The 15,392-nt window shown below is 34.7% G+C and overlaps 3 protein-coding genes across 6 annotated transcripts; 2 read left to right on the forward strand and 1 right to left on the reverse strand.

The window, feature by feature from the left end:
- The first annotated feature begins 44 nt into the window (after positions 1-44).
- On the forward strand, positions 45-2,943 carry LOC124948916 (translocation protein SEC62). Its single transcript, XM_047493245.1, has 5 exons — positions 45-152; positions 657-1,106; positions 1,181-1,528; positions 1,611-1,714; positions 1,792-2,943. The coding sequence occupies exons 1-5, from the start codon at positions 117-119 to the stop codon at positions 1,967-1,969; spliced, it is 1,116 nt and encodes a 371-aa protein (XP_047349201.1). The 5' UTR covers positions 45-116; the 3' UTR covers positions 1,970-2,943.
- Positions 2,944-2,994: 51 nt separating this feature from the next.
- Positions 2,995-8,222, reverse strand: LOC124948922 (tetratricopeptide repeat protein 36). 2 transcript variants are annotated; one of them, XM_047493256.1, is made up of 3 exons: positions 7,913-8,222; positions 3,529-3,726; positions 2,995-3,346 (listed from the first exon to the last, which is right to left on the reverse strand). In XM_047493256.1, exons 1-3 carry the CDS (start codon positions 8,115-8,117, stop codon positions 3,096-3,098), a joined length of 654 nt encoding a protein of 217 aa, XP_047349212.1. In that variant the 5' UTR covers positions 8,118-8,222; the 3' UTR covers positions 2,995-3,095. The 2 variants fall into 2 exon arrangements, with proteins under 2 accessions (XP_047349212.1, XP_047349213.1); XM_047493257.1 differs by lacking the exon at positions 7,913-8,222 and adding an exon at positions 3,798-3,974.
- On the forward strand, positions 3,664-15,258 carry LOC124948914. 3 transcript variants are annotated; one of them, XR_007100902.1, is made up of 12 exons: positions 3,664-4,452; positions 4,639-5,193; positions 5,295-5,449; positions 5,666-5,763; positions 8,689-9,271; positions 9,918-10,403; positions 11,350-11,583; positions 12,052-12,209; positions 12,343-12,743; positions 13,015-13,092; positions 13,419-14,233; positions 14,870-15,001. XR_007100902.1 is itself a non-coding variant. In XM_047493240.1 (11 exons), exons 6-11 carry the CDS (start codon positions 10,032-10,034, stop codon positions 15,010-15,012), a joined length of 1,386 nt encoding a protein of 461 aa, XP_047349196.1. In that variant the 5' UTR covers positions 3,664-4,452; positions 4,639-5,193; positions 5,295-5,449; positions 5,666-5,763; positions 8,689-9,271; positions 9,918-10,031; the 3' UTR covers positions 15,013-15,258. The 3 variants fall into 3 exon arrangements, 2 of the variants coding, with proteins under 2 accessions (XP_047349196.1, XP_047349197.1); XM_047493240.1 differs by lacking the exon at positions 13,419-14,233 and having other exon boundaries at positions 14,870-15,258; XM_047493241.1 differs by lacking the exons at positions 3,664-4,452; positions 13,015-13,092; positions 13,419-14,233 and having other exon boundaries at positions 4,644-5,193; positions 14,870-15,258.
- Positions 15,259-15,392: the final 134 nt, after the last annotated feature.

The following is a 15,392-nucleotide window of genomic DNA, read 5'->3' on the forward strand; positions in this document are numbered from 1 at the left end:
GAAGGAACTTCCTCTAATTTTCTCTCTTTTTTTTTTTTTTTTTTTTTTTTTTTTTTTTCTATAGCGTCTGTGACGGAAAGAGTTCAAATGCGCAAGTGCAAAGTTGGATTTACAACATGGTGGAACGTAGGAAAGGCAGAAAACGCAAAGATGTAAGCATCGCATATTCAATTACTTCCTACGATATGTTTTCGATGTCGCAATAGATTATTACTTGATTGGAATTATCTGCATTATTATTTATATTTTTTTTTTCTGTGCTTATTTTGAAATATCGTCTTTAGTACACGTGTCACGATTGATGTCTTCTTCTCAATTTTCAACAGTATTAAACAGGATGACGTAGATGAAATACATTTCTCGATATTTCCTATATCTTTTTTATTATATGCTTTTAATTTTGTACATGTTTTTACGATTTTTAATTGTAAAATATATATTTTGATATATATATATATATATACATGTGTGTATATATATATATATATGTATATATATGTATATATATATATGTGTGTGGAAAATAACAATTATTTTCTCGAAATATTTGAAAATACCTTGTCATCTTCCTTTCCGGCTAATTCTTTTTATGTCAAATGTAAATAATTATTACGTCCTAAGTATACATTAAAAATACGTTTTATTTCTTGAAATAGGAAATTTCAAGTTTAGATAATGAAATTGCTCAGGATAAACCATCGAAAGAAGAATATGCTGTAGCCAAGTGGATTCGTAACAATGTACCTTCCAAAAAGACTAAATTTGACAGAAATCATAATGTTGAATATTTCACTGGTACTCGTGCAGTCGATGCACTATTGGAAAACTCACCCTGGAGCAAGACTAGATTCGAGACTCGAGAACAAGTTACAAAATTTCTTGACATTATGTTGAGGCACAAGTTTTTCCATAGAGCTAAAAAAGTAGTAATATCTGAAGAGGAGCTTTGTAAAATTCGTGGTATTAAGAAGAAAATTAAAGAACCAAAGGAAGAGAAAAAGTTTAATGAAAAAGAAAAAGAAGATCTAAAGGAAAATAAGGATGCATCAAATAAAGATAATGAAGAGAAATCTGATGAACGAAAAGAAATTAAGAAGAAATCAAAAGTGAGTTATTATCCTTAGACAACATACAAAATGTCATATACCTTTTTACATAGATCAATGTTTTATCGTTATAGGTGCGACTTGAAATGCATATGGAACAATATTTCGTAGATTGTAATGATGCTTACGTTTGGATATACGAACCAATACCAGTTTATTATTGGTTTTTTGGTACCTTGGTAGTATTAGGAGCAATTGGACTTTGTTTATTCCCGTTATGGCCCCTAACTATTCGTCAGGGAGTATATTATTTAAGCGTTGCTGCTGCTGGATTGCTTGTATTCATCCTTGCATTAACTATTCTTAGAATGATCGTATTCTGTCTTCTTTGGGTACCTACTCTTGGCAGGTGTCATTTTTGGTTATTACCCAATTTGATAGCAGACGTTGGCTTCTTCGCATCATTCTGGCCATTATATCAGGTAAATTTTCATTTGCTAAATGATGAATTCTTATAGAATTGTAAAATGTAAAATAATTATATGATATTTTGTTACTTCTTAGTATGAATATTATGGTGCTTCAAATGAAAGCGATAAAAGAGGTAGTAAAAAGAAAAAGAAGAAGGACAAAGATTCTGATACTGAAGAAGCCCCTAGTACGTCTACGTAAGTAAATGGATAAAAAGAAATTATTTTATAATCTTCAATATTAGAAATACTTTTATTGTTATTTTTGTTTATAGCGAAGATAGATCTAATATGGAAGAATTACCAAAGGATGAGACAAACAGAATCGAAGAGATTTCTAATGGAAACAATAAGAAAGTTTCTGTTAGCGAATCAGCAGAAGGTTCTGAGGGTAGTGAAGAAGGTTCAGAAAGTGAAAAATCAAATACAGGTCGTGATTTTGTGATGGTATAAAACATATATTGTGGCATTAATTATTTCGATGTTCATTTGAACAAGTAAAAATTAATTCGATGATTAATCGTTAAAATTGACATATGCTTTTATGTACATTACTAATGCATAACTGTCAAATAATCAGGTTATTATAATTAATTTGATAAAAGGGAGGGGGGGGGGCGGGAAAAAATGTTAATGTCAAAGTACTATGGAAAAAGTGAAAATATCTTCTGGTGTACAATCCATTTCTTAATAGATAAAAAAACAAACAAAAAATATCAGACGGATATACTTGTACCAGAAATTCTGCATTTTGTGCATTTAGGATATTGCAGATGGACAAATAAAAAATTTGTCTGCATTTTGTACGAAGAGAATTTATTGTTGAAGATAGTGTGGAATATGTAATATCAGAATATTATATCGCTTTCTCGCGATGATTTAACTTTCTTTATATATATATATATGTATGTATATGTATATATATATATATATATATAAATAAATATACATATACATATACATATATATATATATATATATGTATATGTATATGTATATTTGTTTGTAAGTTATAAAAAGTAAAGTGTTATAAACGTGTTTTACTACGTTATTAGAAGTACTTAATCGATAATTGAAAATATTGGATTAAAAGGAATGCAATAAATTTTCTTCTTTACTGTTGTACCTTTCTATTTCATAAAATACAATAGTTGGAAGAATGAAACTCGTGTGCGTGGAACTCTGATATTTTCATAATTGTTCATCGAAAGTATTTGCGATTTCTTCTTTCTAGTAGATCAGAAATTGTCTTTTTAAAGGTGCGTATATTGCACGTTTAATACGATAGAATGTAATTTATATTTTTATTGAAGATTCCAATGATAATTATTTTGTGTAATCATTATTATTAATGTGGATATATCAATTGGATCATTGTAGGCGCATGATTCATAAATCTATATTCAAATAAAGGGTAACAATGAAGAGAATCGCGTTAATGACGATTGATCAGTATAAAAAAAAGAGAAGATTTATAATTTCATTTAAAACTTTTGTATAATTTAATATATCATTTCTCATTTAACATGTCATTTTCACAGATCTGATCCTTCTGTTACCAGAATTAGCGACGATATCGTCAATGACGAGTGGATTTCAGAATAATTTCACGTAACATAGCATTACACATAGCTGCATAAGGATTTAGAGAAACGAGCTGTGATTTGGCAAAGCTCGAACCAGCTTTGGCTGCCAGCGTAAAATCTTCTTTAGCTTTTTGATCCTCCTTCATGTAACGATACAATATTCCACGTTGGCAAAGCGCCTGAATGCCTGCTTTTCCTTTTCCTTGGCTAAGTTTAACTGCCATATGCAGATCCTCTAATGCTTCTATGAAAGGTGTAAGTTCCGAATATTACATCATACGTTTTATCATTCGCAATCATCATTTTCTTTTTATCAATAGATATGCGCAATATCGTTATGTCACAATATTTTCTTGTATATTGAACCTTTTTTTTTTTTTTTTTTTTTTTTTTTTTTTTATGTCAAATAATAAATTACTCCATTACCATTATCACGACCAGCCAAACGAAATGCTTGAGCTCTATCATTCAAAATGGATGGGGAAGAAGGTGCTTTCTTCAAAGCTTCCTCAAATAAACGAAAAGATTCATCAAAATTTTCGGACTCTGCGTGAGATATAGCCTGTTTCAAGATATCCAAAATGTTCTCGGGTAAAGCATCTCTTTCGTTTTGATTCAATGCGTCTGAAAAAATGCATAAAGAGATCGTAAGAAGTCGCAACATTTAAAAAGGACAAAAAAGAAGAACTACGTACCAGGATCATTATTTTCTGAAAAATCAATCGATCCATGCGCTTGAATTGGATCAAATATTACGTTTAAAACGACACGATCACGTTCGCTCAGTCGCTCCATTTCTACTGAATACCTAAGATATTCTATTTTTCTTTGGTATTGGTAGAAAACTCGTTTCTGCTTATCACGAATGAATTAACTTGTTTCCAAAGCGACACCATACCGAATGCGTCATTATTTAAATTATACCGGTTATTTTACATAAAGGTGTGATATGTATAATGTAATATTAAAAACGTATTAGTTTTAGGAGCTCTAATGCTTTGAAATTTGTTTGTCATTATTCGTTGTAATAAATTTACCGGTTTCATATGGAAAATTTTAAAAGGAAGTAGATAATTAGGATTTTAAAAAGAAAAAGAAATAGAAGCTCGATGCATACGACACGATAAAGATCTTTTTTCTCGGATATGCAAATTTATCGGTTGTACTGTTAAACAGCTATTTTGTTCATTTAACGTTCTCACGTTTCCCACGAAGCGAAGATATAAGCGCGCTAAGAAAACTTTCGCATCACGGAAGCCGGCGCATGTTGCATTTATCAACTACGAAGCTCTTGGATTCTCGTTTCTCATTTAGTAGATAGACTTGTCATTCTGTTTGCTTTCAACTTCCGTGAGTTTATCGAATTATTAGATACATCTTAAGTAACATATTACATATTGATTAAATTATTAGATACTTTTTAACTAAAATATTACATATCGATTAATTTCTTTTTTTAATAATTTGATTTTAATTTTCTTCTTCTTCTTTTTTTTTTTTTTTTTTTTTTTTTTTTTTTTTTTTTTTTTTTTAAAGAAATCATCAATTATGTTTGAAAGGTGAAATACATTAGATCGTTATTAGAATTTCTGTTGAAATAAGTTCTTGTATTTAACTAAGAATAAATTTGAAGGAATAGGACCGCAAGTAAAAGATTCTTTTCGTTATTCGTAAGAGCGAAGATGTAGATGGTCCTTAGGTTGCATAGTACACATGGTACTATGCGGGGAGGGCTCCGTCACGAAGGTGAAGTTAACTGCCCATAACTCATAGCCGACATATAATAAATATCGTTACTCCATAGTGAGCACACGTGGACTTTCGCGAAGTGGTTTATAAGCGTATACGAAACGTACGTGAAGCATGGAGGGACCTCACGTATATTCTGTGTATAACGTCGACCGAACATAAACGTTCGGCGTATGTGTCTACGCCTTTTCGCCTTGCTTGCTCGATGGAGAAGATTCTTCTTAGATTTTTCGCGCTTAAGCTTTTGCCCTTTAACGGCCAAGCTCGTCAACGAAGGGTGATATCTCATGGACGAGTTATGTTACATTTTTCTTGGAATTTTTAAATAATCAGGATAAAACCGTACGTCTTTCTTCTTTCTTTTTTTTTTTTTTTTTTTCCTTTTTTTATATTATCACCCCTCGTTATAATTCCTTTTATTAATTTCATTTTATTTTTTGTAGAGGAATGTGTCCTGTCGACCAACAAAACGAAAAAAAAAAAGAAAAAAAAATAAGAATCGTGCAAGAGGACGAACCCTTGAAATAAGGATAAGAAAAAATATCCTGCGTGACCGACCGCTGCAGTTTGTGGTTACAATAAACAAGGAAGAAAAAAGGTGCATCTCTGTCTCTCTCTCTCTCTCTCACTACGTGCATACGTTCGTCTTCTATTTCTCTCTCTCTCTCTCTCTCTCTCTCTCTCTGTCTCTCTCTTTCTCTCTTTACAGAGTTAGCTCCTATCTCCTTCCAACTCTTCTCCCTTCGCCCTTTGCGTATATGTACCTTACGCCGAGTGCAGACAACCGGATTTATATTCAAATGAATCGCCGTAGAAGGGTCGACTTATCAACGTATCGCGGTCGATGAAGCAAAAAGACAAAAGGAGCAAAGGGAGTCTGAGAGTTTCAAGAATAAAAATAATATATGCAAGGTTCGTATTTTTCTTTTTTTTTTTTCTTTTTTTTTTTTTCGTTTTCCCTTTTTTCTTTTCTTCTTTCTTTCTTTCTTCTTTTTTATTTTGAAATTAGACACATAGATTTTTATCACGATAAATCCTAAAATGTCATTTATTTATGCATAAGTATATTTATTTTCATAATTTTGACACATTTTCATTTTAATTTAAGTTAAAAGAAAGTTAAAAAGTTAAAAAAAAAAAAAAAAAGATTTGCGTGAAACAAGACTCGGCAGTATTAATCTTCTCAGTATCAGTTAAGTAATACTAAGTTTGAAAGTTGCGGAATAGTTGGATGGATTTTCGTTCGACTTGTAAATCTATCATTGTTTTTCGAGATCAGAATTATTGGTACGACGATATTCTCCGTTCGTCCTGGTACATACATGACTTTATTTAGCTTTAGTTCGTCGAAACCGGTTACAAGCGAATGCTCCTCTCTCTCTCTCTCTCTCTCTCTTTCTCTCTTTCTCTTTCTCTCTCTCTCTCTTTCTCTCTCTCTTTCAAGCATCGAGCTCGCCAGTCCCCAATACCATGGCGCAACTCAGAGATTTGGTGTACAACCAGCGAGTTTTCGGCTTTGCGTACCAGCTCCGTGGAATTTCACGCGAGAAAGAAAAAGGGAGAATAACTTGTGCCGACCGAACTCATACCATCGAGAACACCTTATTTTTCTAAAACATTTTCGATTCAATACAGTCTCTCGTTTATTATATTATTAGGGATATAATAATTTTTCAAACGTTTCTTTATGCAAAAAAAAAATATGTATATACACACACACATATATATATATATATATACACGTATATATAATATATATTTATATATAAATGTATAATAAATAAGTTTCGTTTTCTTAAGACACGAATCAAAGTCAATTTGTTTTTACATTTTCAATTTTTTTTCTCAATTATTCAAGGACATATAAGAATAAATGGAAATCCTGAATTTCTTTAATCATATCTAACTTTTCTTCGAAGTTTGTAAAGCTTATGTCTAAATTCTTTCTTTTTACGTCGACGTGAAAGGGAAACGATTTACCGTACCTTACATTAGATCGCGTGGGTAGCTTGCGTCATTAAGCACGGTACTATACGGTACAAGAATGACTTTGGCTTTGGTGGAGAAAGTGACCGGGTGTGGCTTTGCATTGCTCTTCGAAATTATTGTATACTTCTCGAAGGGATCATTTTTGGATATTGAATAATAATTCGTTTAAATATTTTCATCGTCGTGCTTTCAGATTACATATCTAATAACAACGTTTTTAATCGTAATATTATAAATCTTGATTCGTTAATAGAGAGAAATAGAATATAATTATAAATTTAATGCAAATTTTAATTAAAAAAAAAAAAAAAAAGGAAAAAAAAAAGAACATTTGTCTCGAGGACGTTTTAAGAAGGAATATATTTGTAGCCTTTTTGTTTCTGATACAAGAAATATTATCAAATTTATGAAAATATATGTATGCAATTTTCGAGCTTTGAAACATCCTGTACCATGGTATCACGAAGTCGAGACCCGTACCGATGTGCAAACGGTTTGTCCGGTTTTCGAGACAAAGGGTTCGTCGAACTCCAGAGTGCAGGGTTCGATCGGCAGAGCTACCGAATGTCTCCTTACGAGTAAGATCGTCGATCTATGACGTGAACGCACCCACGTACATATATCGACTCTAGCATACATATAAGTTTGTTACGAGAATGAAAGGAAACGTACCGCTATGTCGCATCCTCGAGATTTGACCTCAAAGGGAATCGTTAAAAAGATGCAACGGTCGGTTCTTCATTTTATTTTTGTTTGTTTGTATTTTTTATCTCCCTTTTTCTTTTTCTCTTTCTCTCTTTTTTTTTTTTTTTTTTTTTTTTTTTTTTTTTTAATCAAAGAGATAGTATGCAGAGCTATTTATCTGACGAGGGAAAATGGTAATCAGGAGGAAGTACTCGAAATGACGAAGAATTAATGACTTTTCACGTTCTGATAGAGATATGACGATGAATGAAAAGTTCGAACTTGAAATTGCTTCTGGTAATATTCTTTGAATTTGTCCAAATATTATTTTAATTATTTACTTTTTTTTTTCTTTGTTTGTTTGTTTGTTTTTTTTTTTCAATCTTACCTCGCCTACGATTATTGAAAGGGCGTCCCGTCAACTTTTTGCTATGGAATTTCGACTGTCCACGTCGTCGTTCGAAGTCACAGAGTTCGTTAAACGCAACTTCGATCGTTCTCCATCCTTCTCCTCCCCCTCTTTCTCCATCGTTTCTTCCTCTTTCTTCTTCTTCGTCGTTTCTTGCTTCGAGACGAGACGAACCTTTGGCCATTGTTAATACTTTTTCGAGGTTATTACATGTCCGATATGTAAATGCATCGGCGGAGTCCGGTCCTCGACATCGGAGGACCAACTCCTCTCGCTCTCTTTCTCTTACTATGTCTCTCTTTCTCTTAAGCTCCTTTATTCCTCACACAGTATTCTCTCTTTTCTTTACAGGGACGCAGCCGATCTCACTGTTTTCAGTGAAAGTAAATACAGTGTGTATAATTTTCAATTGAAAAAAAAAAAAAAAAAAAAAAAAAAAAAAGAAAAAAAAAGAAGAAAAAAAAGTAAATAAATAAAAAACAAAAAAAAATAAAATAAAATAAAATAAAATAAAGAAAAGAAAAAAATCCTAATCAATCTTAAATTGTACGCGCATCATCTGTTGATCCTTAAAGATGTACATAAATGTGTAAAAAAAAAGAAATAATTCTCTCGAGAAAGTCAATTGAACCGGCCTGATGATTTTGTTTAAGTGGATGGGTAGTTAGTAAAGAAAAAAAAAAAAAAATAAAAGCGTTAACAAATTAAAAAATTTATTTATTGTATATTGTCTTGCCTTCGGCATTTCTTTTTAGATTCGTAGTATCCGATCCTGATCCGCGGCACGACCATCACCACAACAGCACTACTACCACCACCACCACCACCATCACCTCCACCATCGCCATGCCATCGTCATCACCATCTCCCTGATTCCTCTGTAACGGATAGGCTTCACCTCCGCAGGACGGAACTCTAGTCCGCTTCCAGTTTCGCCCTCGAGAGTTCTTCGCGGTTTAGTAGGAACGTGCCTCTCGCAACGTGCACCTCGAGCTCCTCCATGCTCCACAATTCTTTATCAAATACGACGAGTATTCTCTGGGCAAATTAAAACTATCAATTAAAATTTCTTTGAATTCGATCGTTAACAAAGGCCGAATTTTTTTATTCGCGTTGTTTTTCAATATTTGTCGGAAAAAAAAGCGCGGGAAAATTCGAAGAAGGATAGTTTCAAAGTTGAAAAGTGACTCGCAGAAAGAGGATGCACGTGGAAGTTTCTTCACGTTTTTTACGAAGGATGAGGAGAAGGGTCTGAGAGAGAAAGAGAGAAAGAGAGAGATAGACAGACAGACAGAGACACAAAAAGAAAGAGAGAGAGAGAGAGAGAGAGAGAGAAAGGTTAAATATTAGTTAAAAAATAAATTCGATTAATTTTATCTTCATTATTTTCTTTCAATCGCAATCAAGAAAAACGTTTCGTTACATCTGCACGCAGTTTCAACTTTTCCCTTAACTTTTTTTTTTATTTCCTTGACTTCGCTCCAGTCTACTTACGTTCGAACTTGTTCGACGATTATCGCCTTTAAAGATCGTTGAACGTTCCTGCGTATGTACTTTTTTACGGTTCGCTGTTAGGTCTTTCAAATCTCTATCCCATGATCTCTTTCCTGTCGTCTTATCATCGTGACCCGGTTATTGCAACGCATCCATCCTTAGCGATAGCGTGCGTTTAAGTATTTATCGTGAAAGCACGTTTATTCGTACCCTGGCTCATAAATTATAGAAGATTTAAGGCTCAAGGTAACAAGCATGTCGAATGCTAATTTCTTTGGCTTTATTTATCGGTATTACGAGACACGTGCTTTGCCAGTTCCGTTTATTAAGGAAAACGTTCCTCGGGAAAATCATCGTTGTCTCAAAATCATAATGAAAATCAATTTGATGAGAAAATGAAAAGGAAAGAGAGAGAGAGAGAGAGAGAGAGAGAGAGAGAAAGATAGAAAAAATAGGAAAGTATGTCAGTTCTGATTCTGATTATTTTCAGAGGTCGGAAAAGAAAAACATCCTGAGGAAAGAACAAGCGATCCCTTATACGTAAGGATGCGAGTGCGTAGGAGAAGATACACGAAGCGGTGACGACACACGGATTTGTCTCGACATGAGGCTAAGTCCAATTTTTTTATCATGCGCCACGGCGAGCTGGCTCGGTCCTGCCGAGGCTATTCGAAGCCCTTCATATTCGAAGGACTACGAATTATCAACGGAGTTCTTCCTGGTGCCGTCGGAGGATACGGCCGATAGAAATGGTTTAGCTAGCGTGGCTAGCGTTATCAGCGTGCCAGCACCCAATAGAACCGTATCCGTCTTCAGAATGCCAACGAGGAAGGGCCAAGAACGCGAAACCGAATCTACCAGGCCACCGAGCTCGCGTTTCCTTCTCAGACAACGACCTTGGGCTCTTCCCCTTGCAGCCCTAAGTGCCGCAGCGATGCTTCTTATGGCTGGTTTCGAGGTTTTCGTACTTCTCAAGGTTGGTCAATGCTCCAAACGGAAAATCAAATTAACATTTTATTATCATTCTACGACATTTATTTTTCTGTTTTATTTTTCTTTTCTTTTTCTTTTTTTTTGTAATTTAAAGTAATTATATAAAGTATCGGTATTTATCATTTTAAATCATCTTTGGACATAGACGAAAGAACATCGAGTTCTAAAGAAATAAGATTCTGACCGAGATTTTCCATTGATCCTAAACCATAGTTGTAATATACTATTTTCGATTGAATTTCTTCGACAAGCTCCGATAATCTAAGAGAATTTCGCCGAGACCTAGGCCTAGTTTGTTCAACGTTTCTCCGTACGACGTGTCTCGTCTAGGTTGCGTATTGCCACGCTCCATTGGGCCACGAGCAAACGAGTCGAGAAAGGCCGTGATAGTAAAACGAGTTTGTTCGCTATCACACGCGTGAGACGTAGACGCTCTATTATTATCATACCATTACTATCTCGTTACCGTTCTTGTCGTTAGAGGAAGTTGCCGATTACGCTTGCACTTTTACGGTTACTCGTTCAATCTCAACGAGCAATAATATAATTGTATGTATATACCGTATTTATATATATATATGTATATATATGTGTATATATATATATATACATAATATATTCTTTATTATAATTAGAGAAATTAATCTACGCTCATCGGGAAAGATAATTTGATTTAATTTGCTTACGATTATGGCGCGTTCCTCCATATATAATCTGGAGCAAAACGGTAGCTACTTGTTTCATATTTGTTATTTACCTTACTCGGAATCACGCATAATGATTCGAATATCAAATCGAGATCGATGATAAAACGATGATATTACCATTAATTTAATCGAGAGGAAGGTTTTTTCTCTCTCTCTCTCTCACTCTCTCTCTCTATAAAAATATATTCCTCGTGAAAATAATATATTCATAATGTATTTCAGGCAAGAGCAGCAGCTCCAAACAGACGTCACTTGTTCCTAGGCCAAGCCCTTTTACTTGGTCTTTTTCTTTTGGCTGGACTCTCAGCTGCAGCTTCTCTCAGCCAAAATCCTCTCTCTTGTGCAGCCTTCAGACTAGTCGGTTTACCAGCGGCCCTCGTATTTGCGGCCCTTCTCGTCAAATGCGTCTTCCTTCTTTCATTGAACAGCGGTGTCTATTTACCAGCACCTTATCAAGTTAGTAATAATTATCAGAATATTTTTAATGTTTCCAAAAATTCAAAGATTTCCAGAAATAAATGGAAATTTGATTCTATTGGGAAAGATATATAATTTGTTATTGCGGTTTCGAGAAAGGTTTTTATATTTAAGAATATCAAAGAGATCCGGTCTTGTTTCTCGATCTGCGGTAAAGCGATCACGCGAGCGCTCGATATGAATGAAAAGCTTATTTGTAGTTGTGTATAGGCAACACGTATATACAATAGTGAGTTAATGTATAGAAACTCGTGGGACGACTTAGACCGTGAATACTCGGAATTTTTCACGTTCGGTCTGTGCCAACGATCAGAATGCCAATGGTATACGACTATTCGCGCAAAAGCAACGTGTAACTATCATTGACAGATTGGAAAGTATATATATATATATATATATATATATATATACACGCATGGTTGAATAATTCTTTTTACTTCACCGCAGGCTTTGGTACTGGTATTTGCTGTACTGGTACAAGTAGCTATCGTCGGCCAATGGTTTTACGGAGAACCACCCGCGGTTATACAAGTTCAAAATGTGGATCAGAATGGTCCTCTATTGGGTTGCAAAACTCCCCTCGGACAGACAGTGGCTTCCCTAGGGTAAACTTTTGAAATGTAACTTTTGGGCAGATACATACGTGACATAGTTTAGAAATTATGAATATTACGAAGAAAAAAAAAAAAAAAGGAAAAGAAACTATTGATCTTTCATTACTTTCATTTTTTATTTTAGATATCCAGGGATATTGTTAATAGCGGTTGCCTGTTTAGCCGTTCGAGCACGTGGCGTACGTGATAATAACAGGGAAGCTGCTTTTATCGGACTCGCCGTAGGTCTGTCATTGCCGATTTGGATATCAAGCGCAATTGGCTCTACAGTAGCCTCCTCCGAGAGCGATAAGGAGGCGTGGCTGGCCTATGGCCTCCTTACTACATCGTTCCTCGTTTTTTTGACGATGTTCCTGCCGAAGGGTCGACAATTGGCTGCACTTGGTCGTGAAGGACCTACAACCGTCATTCGAGATCGCGATGACGCACTCAGCTCTCTACCTGGCAGCGGCTACTCTCCTTCCTTTTTCCATTTTAAACCTGCTGAGACGTCCTTGAAGAGGAAGATGCACTATCACAGCGCTGGTACGTTAGAATAAACGAATTTCGACGATTTCACCCGATCCTTCGTAAATTTCTCTTGTTGTTTTGCACGCACGCTCGCATTGCGCGATTACGTTTCTTTCTCAACTGCGATGAGTTTCCTTTCGATTCGCATCTACGATATCTGATTCTACACGGTAAATTTAGACCTTAGGCATATCCGAAGTATAAACGAATTAATGGGCATTTGGAAAGGACGTAATCCGTTCGAAAGGAAAATATTGAGAATCACTTTCACACGTTTTCGCTGCAGATCGTGTCGCGCTGGTCTCATCGGGAATACCTGGTTGCAGCGCTTGCAGACACGGGGGAAGTCCAATATATTCCGATGGTAAGTCGTCGTGCGTTCAATTCTACAACAACGATTTGAAATGATCGTTTTGTCGTTTTTTTCATATCAACTTTTTTCCTCGTTCGACGCTCCTTCGATCAAGATTCTCTCGATTCATCATTTATCGAATATCTAAACCCAGGCATTCTTGATATTTTTCGCTTGAGAGAAAATTCCATGATAAATTTACAACGCGTAGTAACGTGTAATAAAGTCGCTCTCGACGCCTTCAAGGCGACATGTCGCCTCTTCTTGCCGTGCATTTTTCTTCAACGTAATTGGTTCCTCGTTTACGCTCTTGACTTCTCGCGACCTTCAACTCGTAGGGATCAAACGAAAGGGAAGAAAAATCTTGTGCGATGGCTAGGGATGCAAGAGAAAGAGAAGTAAACAGCAGAGAGAGAGAAAGAGAGAGAGAGAGAGAGAGAGAGAGAGAAAGTTCCAAGACGAGGGTCAAGCACTTCTTCAGCGTTTAAAGGAAGAAGAGGGGAAAAAGGATACCGTTAGATCGGACGAACGACATCGTCGAATGGCCTGCAAGTTGCGCTTTCGCTCTTAAAAAAAAACGAAAAGGAATAATCATTTGTATATATGTATTAACGTATTTTCCAATTTTAATTTCGCTCGATAATTCGGACTCGAGTCCGAATGAATTTGTTAACAAATGAAAATATTAACAATGTAGTTATTATACTACTTGGATATGTAGATTCTTTTAAAATTCATTTCGATGATAATTATCCTCTTGTTTGTTTGTCTCGATTAGTCAATAATTACGTCAACGTTCTAAGTATTTTATTCAGGTCGAAAGCGTAAAACGCAAACGAGAAGCTTCATAATGCGATACGTCTCTCTTTACCGTAATGTTCATTATTACGAGCAAGGCGTGGAATATACTGGAAATTACGAGCTAAAGGTCACTAGCCCCTTGGCCATTCACTTAAACACATCAAACCCCTCTCGCACCTACTTCAGAGTTTTTATATGACTTTTTGTTCTTCTTTTTTTTTTTCCTTCTTTTTTGCTTGGCGAGGTGAAGGAACGGGGCGGAGCGGGGCGCGGAGAAGCGGCAAAGGGGTGGAGGGAGAAAACGAAATAATGAATCTTTTGATGAGACAGAGCTGCGATTAAAAACCCGCATGTAAGAGACAACGGATTAATCATAAACGATCATGATGCGAGTTCTTTGATAATGACACTTTAGAATCCTTTCAAAATGAATGACTTTGTTTTATTTGTTTTTTTCCTTATTGATCTGGATTATAACGATATATATATATATATATATATACGTACGTATGTATAATGAGAAATGTGGAATATTTATTATACTGTGTACCCACGGAGGGACATATTACGAGCTATTGGAGAAGTATGAAATGACGTTTATGGTCAGCCGCATAAGTAGAACACTATTATCGATGTCAGACACCGATAAACCGCATTAATAAATTGTACTGTGATCTTTTACGTTGGTCATATTTTATCAAATATTTCTAGTTTATTAATACAACGAACATTTTTTTTTTTTTTTATTATAGAAGATCGATATTTTGGCAATTATTTCTAATATTTTCGTTTAACAAAATATATTTTATATTAAAAATTGATCTATACGTGTATGTGATCTGAATAAGTTCAATTATTTTTATTAAGAATCATTGTGTATTTGAAGTTGATTATTTGATAATTTTTAAAATGGAAATATGCGCTGTATATTAGAAAATACTTGTACTACTTAAATAATATATATGTGTTTTCTCTTCCTCGTTTTCAGAGGTTCATGGACCGATGGAGACGTTTGTTCTACCGACCGGTATGTATTTAAGGCCGGAGGATGCTGGAAATCTCTACACGACTCTATCAGCGAATCCCAACGTATTTTTCCAGAGAGCTACGCACCCGGGGATGATGTATTGATCCCTTCTTTTAATCGACGCGAAAGAACTTTATTCAAATATTTGAATTTAATTTAACGAGAAGATCCGCGGCTTTATAATTCTTCGCGTTAGATCACGATCAATGATCGAGATAATTACATCGATTGTAAATATTTACGTTGCATTTAGTATTTGACAAGTTTTGTCAATGTCTGTACGAAAAATAATATTGAACGTACGCCGAGTGATATGTTTGTGCGAATAAACATCTTTCTTTTATATAATATACAATTTTTTATAGTACATTGTTTTTTCATAAAAAGTGAGCCACGAGTTTCGTACTATAAAATAATCATTCCAATTAATGACAAATGATGATAAACCATTGGATCATTCAATTTTATTAATTTTTAAAAAATT

This window comes from Vespa velutina, chromosome 4, assembly GCF_912470025.1.
Source record: "Vespa velutina chromosome 4, iVesVel2.1, whole genome shotgun sequence".
Taxonomy (NCBI): domain Eukaryota; kingdom Metazoa; phylum Arthropoda; class Insecta; order Hymenoptera; family Vespidae; genus Vespa; species Vespa velutina.